General features: G+C 49.6%; 1 protein-coding gene across 3 annotated transcripts; it reads left to right on the forward strand.

Moving 5' to 3' along the window:
• The first annotated feature begins 1,865 nt into the window (after positions 1 to 1,865).
• Positions 1,866 to 12,795, forward strand: ATXN1L (ataxin 1 like). 3 transcript variants are annotated; one of them, XM_038538434.1, is made up of 4 exons: positions 1,866 to 1,996; positions 3,899 to 3,966; positions 4,801 to 4,888; positions 5,129 to 12,795. In XM_038538434.1, the coding sequence occupies exon 4, from the start codon at positions 5,246 to 5,248 to the stop codon at positions 7,307 to 7,309; it is 2,064 nt and encodes a 687-aa protein (XP_038394362.1). In that variant the 5' UTR covers positions 1,866 to 1,996; positions 3,899 to 3,966; positions 4,801 to 4,888; positions 5,129 to 5,245; the 3' UTR covers positions 7,310 to 12,795. The 3 variants fall into 3 exon arrangements, with proteins under 3 accessions (XP_038394362.1, XP_038394360.1, XP_038394359.1); XM_038538432.1 differs by lacking the exon at positions 4,801 to 4,888 and having other exon boundaries at positions 5,126 to 12,795; XM_038538431.1 differs by lacking the exon at positions 4,801 to 4,888.
• Positions 12,796 to 13,533: the final 738 nt, after the last annotated feature.

Consider the following 13,533-nt stretch of genomic DNA (forward strand, 5'->3'; position numbering starts at 1 on the left):
ATCTTGGTAGTTTTTGTTTTATCTTGGTAGTTTTAATGCCAATTTAGAGAGCTAAGCAATGACTTAGAAGCCAGAATGCCAGTTAGTGCTAAAACGGAATCACTGAGTGACCACAGGACTTCCTTCTTAGCCAAATTGAGAGAGAAGATGACTGTCATGAATCATACTAACATCCTCGAAGCATAGCCCTCTGCTGATTTAGCTGGCTGCAGATCAGTACCTTTATTGTTTCACCCACTGGTGCAAGGTGTGTGTGTGGGGGCATTCAATGGTTTTGATGATCCTTTGTGTGTATCGAAGTGAGAAAATACCAAAATTGAGGTCAACTGATTCCCTAGAAGGAATCTTAAAGACCATATACTTTGTTTTTTAACTTACTCATCTTAATATTTCTAAGATAATATCCCATAAGAAATCTAAACAATACGTCCTTTTTGTTATCTTTTTGGTCACCACCCAATGCTGCTTTCTTCTCCAGAGATAACCAATTTTTTTTCTTTTTAGAAGGAAGGGCAAAGTCTTCCTTTCTTTTTTTTTTTTTTTTAAGATTTTATTTATTTATTCATGAGAGACAGAGAGAGAAGCAGAGACACAGGCAGAGGGAGAAGCAGGCCCCACGCAGGAAGCCGAACGTGTGACTCGATCCAGGGTCTCCAGGATCACACCCTGGGCTGACGGCAGCGCTAAACCGCTGCGGCCACCCGGGCTGCCCCGAGATGACCAATGTCAACTAGTTGTTACATAGCCTTCCATTCCTTTTCTGGTACAGGTACATAATATGTCTTTATATGTGTTACATATGTATTTTTGCATTAAATACATGATATCACACTGTACACACTTAATTATATTTTCACTTAAAATGTTTAGAGAGAGCTCTTTTATCTACATCTTACTCCCACCGTCTCATCTAATTTAAGCTCCTCATTTTGCATACGTGGAAACCTAAGTCTAGAGTAGGAAAACGATTTTCCTAAGGTCAGACAACTACGGGCTAGGGACCAGAGCCCAGCTAATTATTTTCAAAATCAAACAACAAAAAAAAAATCAGTTGTTATTTAGTGAACAAAGTCTGCAAAAACTGAAAGGGGAAAAACCCACTCGGATTCAATCTCTCTAACAGTTAAACTTAATTTTCTCTCTTGTCTGGATGCAGAACTCTTTTACATCGGTGTAACCAAAGCACGAATTCGACTGGGGTTCGCTTTCCCACTTGCTGTTAATCCGATGTCCATGCCATTATGGAGTTAACTAGACCATTGGCAGTGAGTGGTGACCTAAGACTTGACCGAGTTAGCCAAGCCCTCTCTCCACTAACCAAACGGCTTCCACTGTACTGAACCCCTTTCTCTCAACCCTCAAGTTCCCATCACTTGCTTCACCTTCTCCTGGATCCTGGATCCGGTCCATTCTCATCCCCCTCAAAGCCATTTGTCAACGCAAAGCGCTCCCTCATCTCCACCCTGGGTCTCCAGGGGCATCTTCTTACTCCCCTGGACAGGGGTCGCCGGGGGGGCTCCCCGAGGTTCCCAACAGCAGGCTTCACCCGTCAGGCCTCGGAAGCCCAGGAAGGGGGGGTCGCCGTCGGCCACGCCCCGGGGCCCTGTTTGGGAACCCCCAGAATTTACTGGAGTGGAGAGACTGCGGGGGTCACGGTGGGGTCAGGGCGAGAGGGCGAGGCCCGCCTTCTCACGTGACCCTGTTTCCCCCCCTGGGAGGAGTTCGTTTTCCCACCAGAGGGGGCGCTGGGGCCGAGGGGCAAGGGGCTAGGGGCCGCCTCGCTGCCTTCCTGCGTGTTCCTGGGCGTCGCTCTTGGCCTGGGCGGTGACGCTATCTGCCCGCGCCGGGGGCGGGACGCACGTGACGCCATCTCCGGGCGCCCGGCTAGGGGGGCGCTGGGTGTGGGGCGGCTCCGGGGCCGGGGATGGCGGCGGCCGCGGTGGCGGCGGCTCCGGGACGAGCGGGAGGAGCCCAAGGAGCGCCGTGAGATGGGCCGGTGAGTGTCGCGGGAGTGGGGGCTGCCGGGCGGCCTCTCTGAGGCCGAGCGGGCCTGGCTCGGAGCTTAGGAGGAAGTGGCCCCCTGGAGCCATGGCCCCGCCGGACCGGGGCCCGAGAACCGCGGACCCGGAGAGCGAAGGAGGCCGCGCCTGGAGCCCCGCGCGCTTTTCTCCGGCCCGGCCCGGAAGGCGGCCCCAGGCCCCGGCGCCCCCGCGGCCGTGTCCCCGCGGGCCGGGGTGTCCGAGGCTTCGGGGCGAGAAGGGGCCCCCAAACAAGGAAGCATCCCCTGCGGGGCCTTGCCGCTGCTCCTCGGCTTCAGGGATCGCGCCCCCCCGCACCCCTAAGCGTTAAATTCCCAGTTTGGGGCCCTTCCCTCGTCGAAGCAAGGATTGCAGGATCACGGGAAGCCATCACCCGTACGTAGTCTCTCCCGAGCTCCACTCTCTGGCGGGCGCACCTCTCGCCCTCACCGAATTTCGGGTTCCGTCTCTTGCTTGTGGGCTCTGACTGGCAGCATTGGCAGCTCTCCGGAACAGACCCCCGGCCCCGTTAGCTCGGTGGGGTCCCAGGCTACGTCTCTCCCCACCCACAAGTGCTCTTTGAGCCCCCCACCCCTGAGGAAGAGGTTTCAGATTCCGAAATTGTTTGGCGTTGTTGGAACCTGATTGCACAGGCTTGGCTCTTTGTTGTCATTCGCTCAGACCTTTTGAGCGAATCTTTTATTTATTTTATTAGGTCGTGTTTGGAGAACCCAGAGGCAGGTTTTGCTTAAGGTTTTAGTTGGCAGGAAGCAAATGTAATTCAGAGATTGGAGATGTGACCCCAATTTCTGTTGCGAATGAGGGAGAAAGCTAATTGCCTCTCAGTTAACCGGGGCTGCTACCGAAGAAGGGATGCAAGAGTCGTGCCCACTGTGTAATTTGTTTACAAAACTGAGGATTTTTCCTTCCCCTCGTTTTCCTATCTCATCACCTTTTCTTGTACATACACCTTGCCAATCTTAAGAGATAAATGTTGCTTCGGTCTGGTTAAAGGCTTGCCATTCTGTAGGACTTGGATAGGGCAGTGGATAGTTTCTCAGTGCTGGTCAATACTGCTTTATCTGGCGTCCGAGATTAACGCTTTTCTCTGGTCCTTGATGTTACCGGCATGTGTAGATTCAGATATTGATAGTTTAGCGTGAGTTTTGTTTCCTCATTGTTAATAAGCTACATTAGGACCCAGGCAGTGTTTTCATTTTCTGTCACACCTGATTCAGCACTTGGTACGAAGTTGTCACTCAGAAATTTTTACATACACATACAAGATTCGTTTTTGTTTTTTTTTTTTTTTACTCTGAAAATCTGTTAATAAGGCTTCCCCTTGAATGACTCCCCCTTGACCTCTTTTTCTGCCCCAGAAACATAAATAATTGTTCTTTTTCCTCTAGTGCCACTTTTCTCATTTAAATAACCTCCACATCTGTGTTTTCATCAGCCCTGAATAATAGTGAAATCCATGGAGTTGATTTTTCCAGCTTGCCATTGTTCACATGGGAATAATGTTGAATCTTCCATTTTTAGTTGTGCATTTACCTGGAAATTGGGATTGGAAGTCAATTTAACCTTTGGGGAATAAAGTACAGGGAGAGAGTGAAGAATGTGATGTTAAGGAAAACAATGAAATTTGACATACATTGAACATTTTTTTCAGGGATGTCTTTCTATATATTTAAAGCTATTTCCTCTATTCAAATGTCTAGACACTCTGCATAAATGTGCTGTTACCTCTGGAGCAGAGGATGAGGCAGGGACTTATGGACTTTAATGTTTTTGTAGCTTTAGAATTACCTTTCTTGATGACCCTGGGGAAAAGGAGAGGCTAGGCTCCTGCTTACTTTATTCCTGTTTCTGTCTTCTAGGCTCCCAAGGCAGCGGGGAGGACACTGCTTCTTACTACAGCTGCTCAGAGGCACCACTGGAAGCTCAGGTAAAAAAGGGAAATTTGGATACCTTGTTGCAGAAAAATACATCTGGGATTCAACAATGGAAAAACAGAACAGAGTGTAATATCCAGATCCAAAGATCTGGAGCCTTGTTTGGAAGAAATAGGTGACAAAGTTCATATGCATTGAAATGTACAGACTGAAAGAATATTTTATGACAGTGGATAAAAGCATGTATGAAAGGTAACAATAAGAGAAAGGGGAGAGAGAACTTTCTTATGGATCATAGAGACCTAGACATGTTTGAAGGAATAGAACCAGAATTTAGGAAGTGTTGCCTAGAGTAGACCTAGGGCAGTGGAAAAGGAGCCATTGGCAAAAGAAAACACACAGGAAAAAAGAAAGAGAATGGATGAAGAAAGTACATTGAAGATAGTCAACGAGAAGAAAAGCAATCTTTCTAAACTGGGGGGGGGGGGGGGGGGGGGGGGGGGGGGGGGGGAGTCTTTGTGTGTGGCCAGAGAGTTTTGTTGCTCTTTAGGGAGGAGGAGAAACAACTACATTATAGAACACAGAAGTGCAATCACTTTCCTCGTGGGGGAAATGTAGTATTTCCTGGGGCAGAGAAGATGCTATTTTTCACTGGCATCCCGGTCTTTGAGGTAGTAGTGATATGAGGCAAAGGAGGATGAGAGTTTAACTAGGCCTGGGATGGGGGGATGGGAAAGGTGAGATCATAACCCGAATTGGGCTGGGGAAAGGAAGCGGGGATGAGGTCATATGTTGGAAAGAAGATAGCACGGTAGTCTTTGGTGACAAAAGGAGAAGCTTAGGAAAAAGAACTGGCAGCAACAACCATGTGGCAAATTTTCTCTTAGGGGAGAAGGCTGGGAAGAGTCAGGATCCCTATCAGAGGCACAGCTAATCATGAAACTGTTGGTCTTGCTGGGATTGCAGAGCCCACAGGTTGTTGACGCATCAATGAATGTTTGTTCTTGGAGCTCTATGCAGTTTCCCTGACTGTTTTCATGTCCTGGATTGGATGAATGAGGGGAGGGTGGCATCCATGTTTGCTCCTTTCTCATGCTTTTTTCCCCATTGATCCCCTTTGTTCCATCTTCCTCCATGGGCACAGTTTCTGCTATTTCCTTTGCCTTGGTTCGCCCCTAGGTTACTTTTCTTTGCTTCTGATTTGTTCCCTAGCAGATGTGGGCGCCCCAGCCAGCAGCAGAGAGGGGTGCAGGGGAGCCACAGAGAAGCCCCTTCTGATGCCCCAAGGAGCAAGCCGACCCCTTCCAGGCTCCAGGAACACCACAGAGCAATATGAAACCTGTTCATGAGAGGAGTCAGGAATGCCTTCCACCAAAGAAACGAGACCTCCCCGTGACCAGCGAGGATATGGGGAGAACTACCAGCTGCTCAACTAACCACACACCCTCCAGTGATGCCTCTGAATGGTCCCGAGGGGTTGTGGTGGCCGGGCAGAGCCAGGCAGGAGCCAGAGTCAGCCTGGGGGGTGATGGAGCTGAGGCCATCACGGGTCTGACGGTGGACCAGTATGGCATGCTGTATAAGGTGGCTGTGCCACCTGCTACCTTCTCCCCAACTGGCCTCCCATCTGTGGTGAACATGAGCCCCTTGCCCCCCACATTTAATGTAGCGTCTTCACTGATTCAACATCCAGGAATCCACTATCCCCCAATCCACTATGCTCAACTCCCGTCCACCTCTCTGCAGTTTATTGGGTCTCCTTACAGCCTTCCCTATGCTGTACCACCCAATTTCCTACCAAGTCCCCTCCTTTCTCCTTCTGCCAACCTCGCCACCTCTCACCTTCCACACTTTGTGCCATATGCCTCGCTCCTGGCAGAAGGAGCCACTCCTCCCCCCCAGGCTTCATCCCCAGCCCACTCATTCAACAAAGCTCCTGCCACTTCCCCACCTGGGCAGTTGCCACATCACTCAAGTACTCAGCCACTGGACCTTGCTCCAGGCCGGATGCCCATTTATTATCAGATGTCCAGGCTACCTGCTGGGTACACTTTGCATGAAACCCCTCCAGCAGGTGCCAGCCCAATTCTTACCCCTCAGGAGGGCCAGTCTGCTCTGGAAGCAGCCGCTGCCAACGGACAGAGACAGCGAGAACGAAATTTAGTAAGACGGGAAAGTGAAGCCCTCGACTCCCCCAACAGCAAGAGTGAAGGCCAGGGACTGGTGCCAGTGGTAGAATGTGTGGTGGATGGACAGTTGTTTTCAGGTTCTCAGACTGCACGGGTAGAGGTGGCAGTGCCAGCACACCGAGGGACCCCAGACACCGACCTCGAGGTCCAGCGGGTGGTTGGCGCTTTAGCTTCTCAGGACTATCGTGTGGTGACAGCTCAGAGGAAGGATGAGCCCAGCCCCCTCAACCTGTCGCATCATACCCCTGACCATCAGTGTGAGGGGCGAGGGTCAGCTAGGAACCCAGCAGAGATGGCCGAGAAAAATCAGGCCCGAGGGTTCTACCCTCAGTCCCATCAGGAACCGGTGAAACATAGACCTTTACCCAAAGCAATGGTTGTAGCCAATGGCAACCTGGTGCCCACTGGAACTGACCCAGGTCTGCTGCCCATGGGCTCGGAGATCCTGGTGGCATCAAGTTTGGACATGCAGGCCAGAGCCACCTTCCCAGATAAGGAGCCAACGCCACCCCCCATTACCTCCTCCCACTTGCCCTCCCATTTCATGAAAGGCGCCATCATCCAGCTGGCTACAGGGGAGCTGAAGCGGGTGGAGGACCTCCAGACCCAGGACTTTGTGCGCAGTGCCGAAGTGAGCGGGGGGCTGAAGATTGACTCTAGCACGGTCGTGGACATTCAGGAGAGCCAGTGGCCTGGATTTGTCATGCTGCATTTTGTGGTTGGTGAGCAGCAGAGCAAAGTGAGCATCGAGGTGCCCCCCGAGCACCCCTTCTTTGTGTATGGCCAGGGCTGGTCCTCCTGCAGCCCTGGGCGGACTGCACAGCTCTTCTCTTTGCCCTGCCATCGGCTGCAGGTGGGAGATGTCTGCATCTCTATCAGTTTACAGAGCTTGAACAGTAACTCAGTTTCTCAGGCTAGCTGCGCTCCCCCAGGCCAGCTGGGTCCCCCCCGAGAAAGGCCTGAGAGGACAGTGTTGGGACCCAGAGAGCAATGTGACAGTGAGGGGAAGAGCCAGCCGTCAGGTGAGGGCTCCCAAATGGTAGAGCCCTCGCAGCCGGAGCCTGGTGCTCAGGCCTGCTGGCCAGCCCCAAGCTTCCAAAGATACAGCATGCAAGGGGAGGAGGCGCGAGCTGCACTGCTCCGTCCCTCTTTCATTCCGCAGGAGGTAAAGCTGTCCATCGAAGGGCGTTCCAATGCAGGAAAATGAACCTCTCTCCCAGACCAGGACTGGGGCTTTACCCCGGAGCTGGGCCTCACCGTGCGCAGGCAGAGGATTTGCACATGCCGAGCAGGGAAGGCGCTCTTGGCAGTGAGATTGGGGGGGAGGCGGAGGCGTGAAGGCAGCCTCCCGAGGCAGGGTCTGTTGCTCGTTACCGCACAGCACCCTTTCAGGACAGCCCCAGAGGGTGCTGTGGTGGGGAGCAGCAGGCCTGAGCCAAGGGAGGATGGGGGTGCACACAGGATAAGAAACATTCCAAATATCAGGGCCTCCCTGTTCTTTCCTCCCCATCCCTAGCTCCTGCAAGGGGAAAGTCAGGCTTTGGGGGCAGGTGGCAGAGGGAGGGAGCAAAGAAAGAGCCAAAAATGATGATCCACAGCTTATAGTAGCAGTTCAACTGTCTGAAGTTTTTTTCCTTTCTTTTTTGTGGTGGGAGGGCAGGAAGCCCCATGATCGGGATTAAGAGGGTTCCCACCCAGAACTCTTCTTTTGAGAGCTGTGCACTTTAAAGGGTGATTTTGTTACAGACGTCTGTGGGTTTGTGAGGGAGAAGCACTCATCTGCAGGACTCTGCTTGATCTGTGCTTCAGCCCTTTCCCATCTCCCCACTGTTCCTCCCACAAGGCTTCTAGCACCAGGAGAAAGAGAAGCCCCTCCAGGGTTCAGAGTGAAGTCCTGCTTTGGCGGGGACCCAGGCAGGGGACTTTGGGAGAAAGACCTGATGGCCAGGTAACTGGGCTCTAGGCAGGGCTTCTGGAAAGGTAGCTGACCTAGCAAAGGTCCTTGTACCCAGCATGCCAGACCTACTTCGAAATCGTAACAAATTTCTAGTTCATAATGGTGAGTTTTGAAAGAACCAGTGGACCTTTGTCCCCAGTCCCCTACTCTCCTCCTCTGTCTATGTTGTGCCTAAGTGCCTGCGCTGCCCCCACCCTTCTGCTGCCCTGTCCTCTGCATGGTGTCTTGACCTGGGCCTACTTTGTAGCTGCACTGCCTTTCCTTTCCCCTTCTGCAAAATTGTTTTTGTCCACTCTGACCAAGACCTCTAGTTTTTAGCGTGTAGGGGTCTCTCTGATTTCCTCTTCAGTTATAGTCCCTGTTTTTAAAAACTCATAAAGAATCATGTCCCCTCCTCTCTGCAGCTGAACAGCTTGGTAGTGAAACAAGAAGGGAACTGTGCCCTGGGTCAGGGCAAATAGACCTGGCTGGGCAGTGCCCATCCTGGTGTTTTTACACAGCCCCTCCTATCTCACTCCACTTCCCATCAGCATTCAGGCTTCTCCAAGCCATCCCCTCCCACAGCCAGCTTGAAGGTTCTGGGATAGTCTCGATAAGTTTCCGGTACCTGAAATCTTCTACATCGTATTTTGTGGTGGAGTGTTCTTCTGCAAAGAGCATTCTCAATCTTAGTTGCATTTGCCCCCTTGTGTGTTAAGTCCATGCTCTCCACAACTTTTAGCATTGGCTTGGACTGTGGGTTTCCACTGGGTATTGAGAATTAGGCTCCCCCACCAGCTTTCAGGTGGGTGGGTGGGTTTTTTGTTTGTTTTTCAGGGGTCTTCAGACTCTTGAAGCAACTCAGGGTATTGTCCACCCAGCTCTCTGATGAGGCTTCTCCCAGCGTATGATCCTGGCATTTCCTTTAGAAATGTACTTGGACTGGCTGAGGCCTTGCCCGTCATCAGGAGTCCCAAACCTCTGAGGTCTGATCTTTGCTCTGTCGAGGACTTCAGGCAAGTCTTGTGACCTCTCGCTCTTTCACTTCCTCCCCAGCTGCCAAATGGGGATAAATAATCTTACCTACCTCCTAGGGGGAGGGGGAGTTCTGAGAATGGAGTCATTCTTAGTGTTCAGGTGCTAAAGGTTGTTCTCCTGGGGGAACAAAGTGACTGAGACTGGCTTGTATGCTACAAGCCCAACACGCCACTGTTTCATTCCTAGAGAGCAGTCAGGTTTTAGAGGCCCATACAAAGGAAGCTGTTGACCTGACTGTGAGGACTTCAGTCTCTGGGTCACCTCAGAACCAAACGCCAACTCTGGTGAACACTCAACCTTGTATGCTTTTGGGATCCTCACCTTTCCCTTCTCTGACCCCCATTTACTCTGAATGCTGCTTTCTCTGGCTTGTCTCCTATAGAGGGGGGCCTGTGGGGCTAAGTCTTAGGGGAATCTTCTCAGATGACAGCCCTGGGAGAAGGCCTCATCTCTGGCTATTCTGTGATCGACTCATTCCTAGGGATTATTGTTTGCACGGGTTTCTCAGAAACCTCCTTCCTCATTGGGAGGCTCACCAACTGAATACAGTGGCATGCACACAGTAGACACTCAAGAAGTGTCCATCAAGGACACCAATTGAGCTTCCTCCTGGTGGGAGCAAACCTATGTCCAACCAGATACAGTAGTTTAAACTGAGTGACCCTCCACTTCCCAGCCTGGTAATGTCCACTTAACCCTGGAAAGAGAACATCTTGTGCATATTGGCAAGTTGTGCCCTGACCTTTCTGCTGCTGTTCCTCTTTTGTCTCTTGCCGGTGAAGAACATCAGCAGCTCTTCTCATGTATGTGTATGGAATATATTAATACTCGGTTCTACTAAGCTGCAGAGGTGTCTTGGAAAGTATGGGCTCCCAGGAATAGAAGCTCTGTGCTCTAAATCTTGGTCAGAGCTGTGTCATTCCACTTGCTTTTTCCCTCTGGTTCAGTCTTCTCATCGAGGCATGAGAAATAAAAGGAGCCTGTGGTGGTCTGTTCTTCCTTAAAGGAATTTCCTAAGTTGACAAGAAACTGAAGAGTGGTTTTGAGATAGCATTATAGTGGGAAGCTGTCAGCTTTTTGAGAAAGGGGCAATTGAAGAAGGCCAGAGCCGTTCCCTTGGTGGTTTGAAATTCCCAGAGTTCAGGAATAGAAAGGAGGACTCCTAACTCTGGCACTAAACAGGAATGGCTATACCAGTTTGGGAGTAGAGTGACCAAGTGAAGGATGAGTAATACATCCAAGTCTTGGATCATCGTTCCTATCAAGATTAGTGTACGTGGGTGTGTGTGTGTGTGTGTGTGTGTGTGCGTGCATGGTTTGTAGTGGCATGGGGGAAGGGAATTCAGAGCTGAATACTTGTGCCCAGGGGGAGGGGCCCTAGCAGATCTGGCTGACCCTTCCACAGTCTTGGTCCCAGTTGGTCATAACACCAAGGGCTTTGCTCTGTGCTGCTTTGCCACTGCTGCTGTCTGCTCACTGTCCTGCTGCCTGCTACCCTTTAGAGCTCCCTGTCCTTCCATGTCTGAGCATATAGAGGAAATCCAGGCATCCTGTGCATTCTTACCTGTGCAAGTGTTACTTTATAGCAAAGTCTATTGAATAGGGATAGTATGAAATGCTGCTGGTGGGCTGGCGAATCCAAAGGGATGTGGCTTCAGTGCTTGTCAGGAGCCTTTGGCTCCCAATATCTGTCTTGAGGGAGAAGCAAGCAGGTCTTATTAGTGGGCATTTTCTATGTATTAACTGCTTTCCTTTGTGGTATCTTGTATCCTGTTTTTAAAAATAAATGATGGGGAACCAGGTTAGGGCCTTTGTCAGCATCCTAGGGAGGTTCATCTGGCTCCAGTTCTGTGGATTCTGGGGTGAAGAGGGTTCGGAGTGTGACCGAAAGAGCCCCTCAGTGGGGTTTAGGGTTTTTTTTCGGTGGACATCGTAGGAGATAAACAGGGTGGTGGGATGATTTAAACCTAGAACATGCAGACATATTGGAGAATTGAATGATCACACTGGAGATGAAGGGTGGACATGGGCTGACTGGGAAATGGCCTGGGTCTTTTGGAGTAAAGATACCTGATTAACTGAATTGGCCATGGAGATAAGGTTACAGTCTGAAGAGCAAAGTCAGTTGGGTAGAGGCCAAGTTTTAGGGAGACTTCCTGGCCTCTTAGGGCTAAGTTTACTAAACCACACTGAAGCTACAGTACTTTCCAGATGGGAAAAAGTGTACACTACAGTTGAAGAGCTGGACTGTGCAAGATTGGATGTTGACCAGGAACCTATTAGCCCTCTGCTGGGAAGCCTTCGCCGTCCAGCTTCCCTGGGCTAGGGAAGGCCTCCCACATTATGCAATAATAAAATAAGCATCTGGGTCTTTGCAGCTATCAGTTGCTCTTTCAACTCTAGGGTTCATCTTTGGGCCAGAAACCTGATCTGGGCCTAGGATGACACTGGCCCTGGAGATGCTAGAGTCGACTGCACTCTCTCCTTACCTGCAGACTATGCACAGTGCCTGGGGTGGAAGGAGGAGAGGTGGTGCGGTTTGCCCTGCTGAGCCTCCCCAGCAGGAACAGTAGTAATAAATGCACTTTTCACACTAAGGTTTCTTTATTAGTTCTCCTGTTAAGCCTAGATCCTCCCCCGGTAGATTGCAAACTTAAAGTCTGTGTGATCCCAAAGCCATTCTACTGCAAATGCCCAGCAGTGAAGATGGCCTCAAATTGGGTTCCTGTCTGCAGTGTATGGCAGCAGCCCATGTGCCTTTACCTATTGTCAAACTTACAAGCATTTATTTCTGTCTTTATGACTGTCACGGGGACCGAGGTTCTTCAGAGAGTGAGCAAGCTGGTGACACAGTGGTTTTACACCCACTCCCTGGACAGGGAGTTTGCACATAGTTGTGAGCTGTGAGTGGTTAGTGCATTGGTGGTATTGCTGAAGGCAGGGTTCACCCCTATTTGCTTGACACTCACACTCAAGAGAATATAGATTGTGCTGGGAAGAGACTGACTGTACTCGTGGCAAACTTGAAGTATTAAAATAAGGCTGTCCCCCTACATCCTTCCTAGTCACACACAGGATCCCTGTAGCCAAAACAGTATATGTTCCAGCTGCAGAGAGCAGATTGCTCTCAGCTTGCACAGCACCTTAGGGGAGGGAAGAATATATGGATAGGGAATGGGGTGGAGAAAGGAAACGGGAATGTTGTCATCAGGTGGCTTTAGGGTCCTGAGGAGTAAAGAAGGACGGCACTGGGGAGGTCTGGATGGATCTGATTTGTGTAGGAGTTCCCTGTAGATAAATTACTGATCCCCCAACTACTACCCCCAGTATGTAATGGCTGAATTAATATGTAATCAACTGCATTGTATCTAAAGCCTTAGAACTAGTCAGGTGCTCCCCCCACCCAGTACCATTTCTTACCCTCTAATCCTACCTGATCTTTAACAAAGCATTAATAATTCTAAGGATAATCTCTATTTTGTTGTGCTTTTTTGTAACTGTTTTAAATAAATCAATTTGTACTGTATATTTGTACTTTTGTGAGATCCTTTTTGCTGTTTTACCATTTTAAGTCTCTGTACTTGGCTACACACAGATTGTATTTTTATTGTTAATGCTCTTCTTATGGATACCTGCATTTAACTTGTGGACTATGTAAACACAATATATATCAATATCTATATATCTATATATCTATCTATATAAACTACTAGCTTTTCCTTTTGGTGTTTGCGCCTTCTTCTTATCCCAGCCTTAGGTGGTGGCTGTTGGGTGGGGGATAGAAACCCTTCATGGGAGAGCTTGTAATGGCAAATAGTGCCCATCTTTATGTGGTGGGCTCTGGGCAGATTTGCACGTTCTGTTGGTGTGTATATGTGCTGCCGAAGTGAGCATGTGCACGTTCTGTTGGTGTGTATTTCAGTGACCCAGAAGTCTACCTATAGGCTTAGATATTAGCACAATCAATCACAAGGACCTGTAGAGGTCCTCACTGCTGGCCTTTTCTCCAGTTCTTTTTTTTCCCCTCAGGAATGCTGCCAGAAATTGCTGAAATACATCAGCTGCAATCATAGCTACTGCTTCTAAACTAGAAAGCCTGCCAGGAGGAAGAGGCAAAACACTCAGATACAGGACTGTGACTCAGATACATTTATTGAGCACTTACCAGGTGCCACAAACTATCCTAAGTTACATATATTAATAATTATCAATATGTTAATTATATACTTTGTATATAATAGTCATTTGTTGCTGATACTATTAGATCCATTTTGTGTTTGTTTGGGGAAACCAAGACAGGTTAAGTAACTTGCCCAAAGTTAGTTTTTCAATGGCAGTACAGCATTTTAAATCCAGGCATTGGGGTTCTGAGTGTATTAACTCCTAGTTTGTTGTGAAAATTAAATGAGATAATCTATGTAACATGCCCAGAAAAATCTTTGACACATAGGTAGTGC

This window comes from Canis lupus, chromosome 5, assembly GCF_011100685.1.
Source record: "Canis lupus familiaris isolate Mischka breed German Shepherd chromosome 5, alternate assembly UU_Cfam_GSD_1.0, whole genome shotgun sequence".
In the NCBI taxonomy this organism is placed as follows: Eukaryota; Metazoa; Chordata; class Mammalia; order Carnivora; family Canidae; genus Canis; species Canis lupus.

What these genes read in the sequence shown, in the direction of transcription:
- ATXN1L (XM_038538434.1), top strand. Translation starts at nt 5,246, where the DNA reads ATGAAACCTGTTCATGAGAGGAGTCAGGAATGCCTTCCACCAAAGAAA.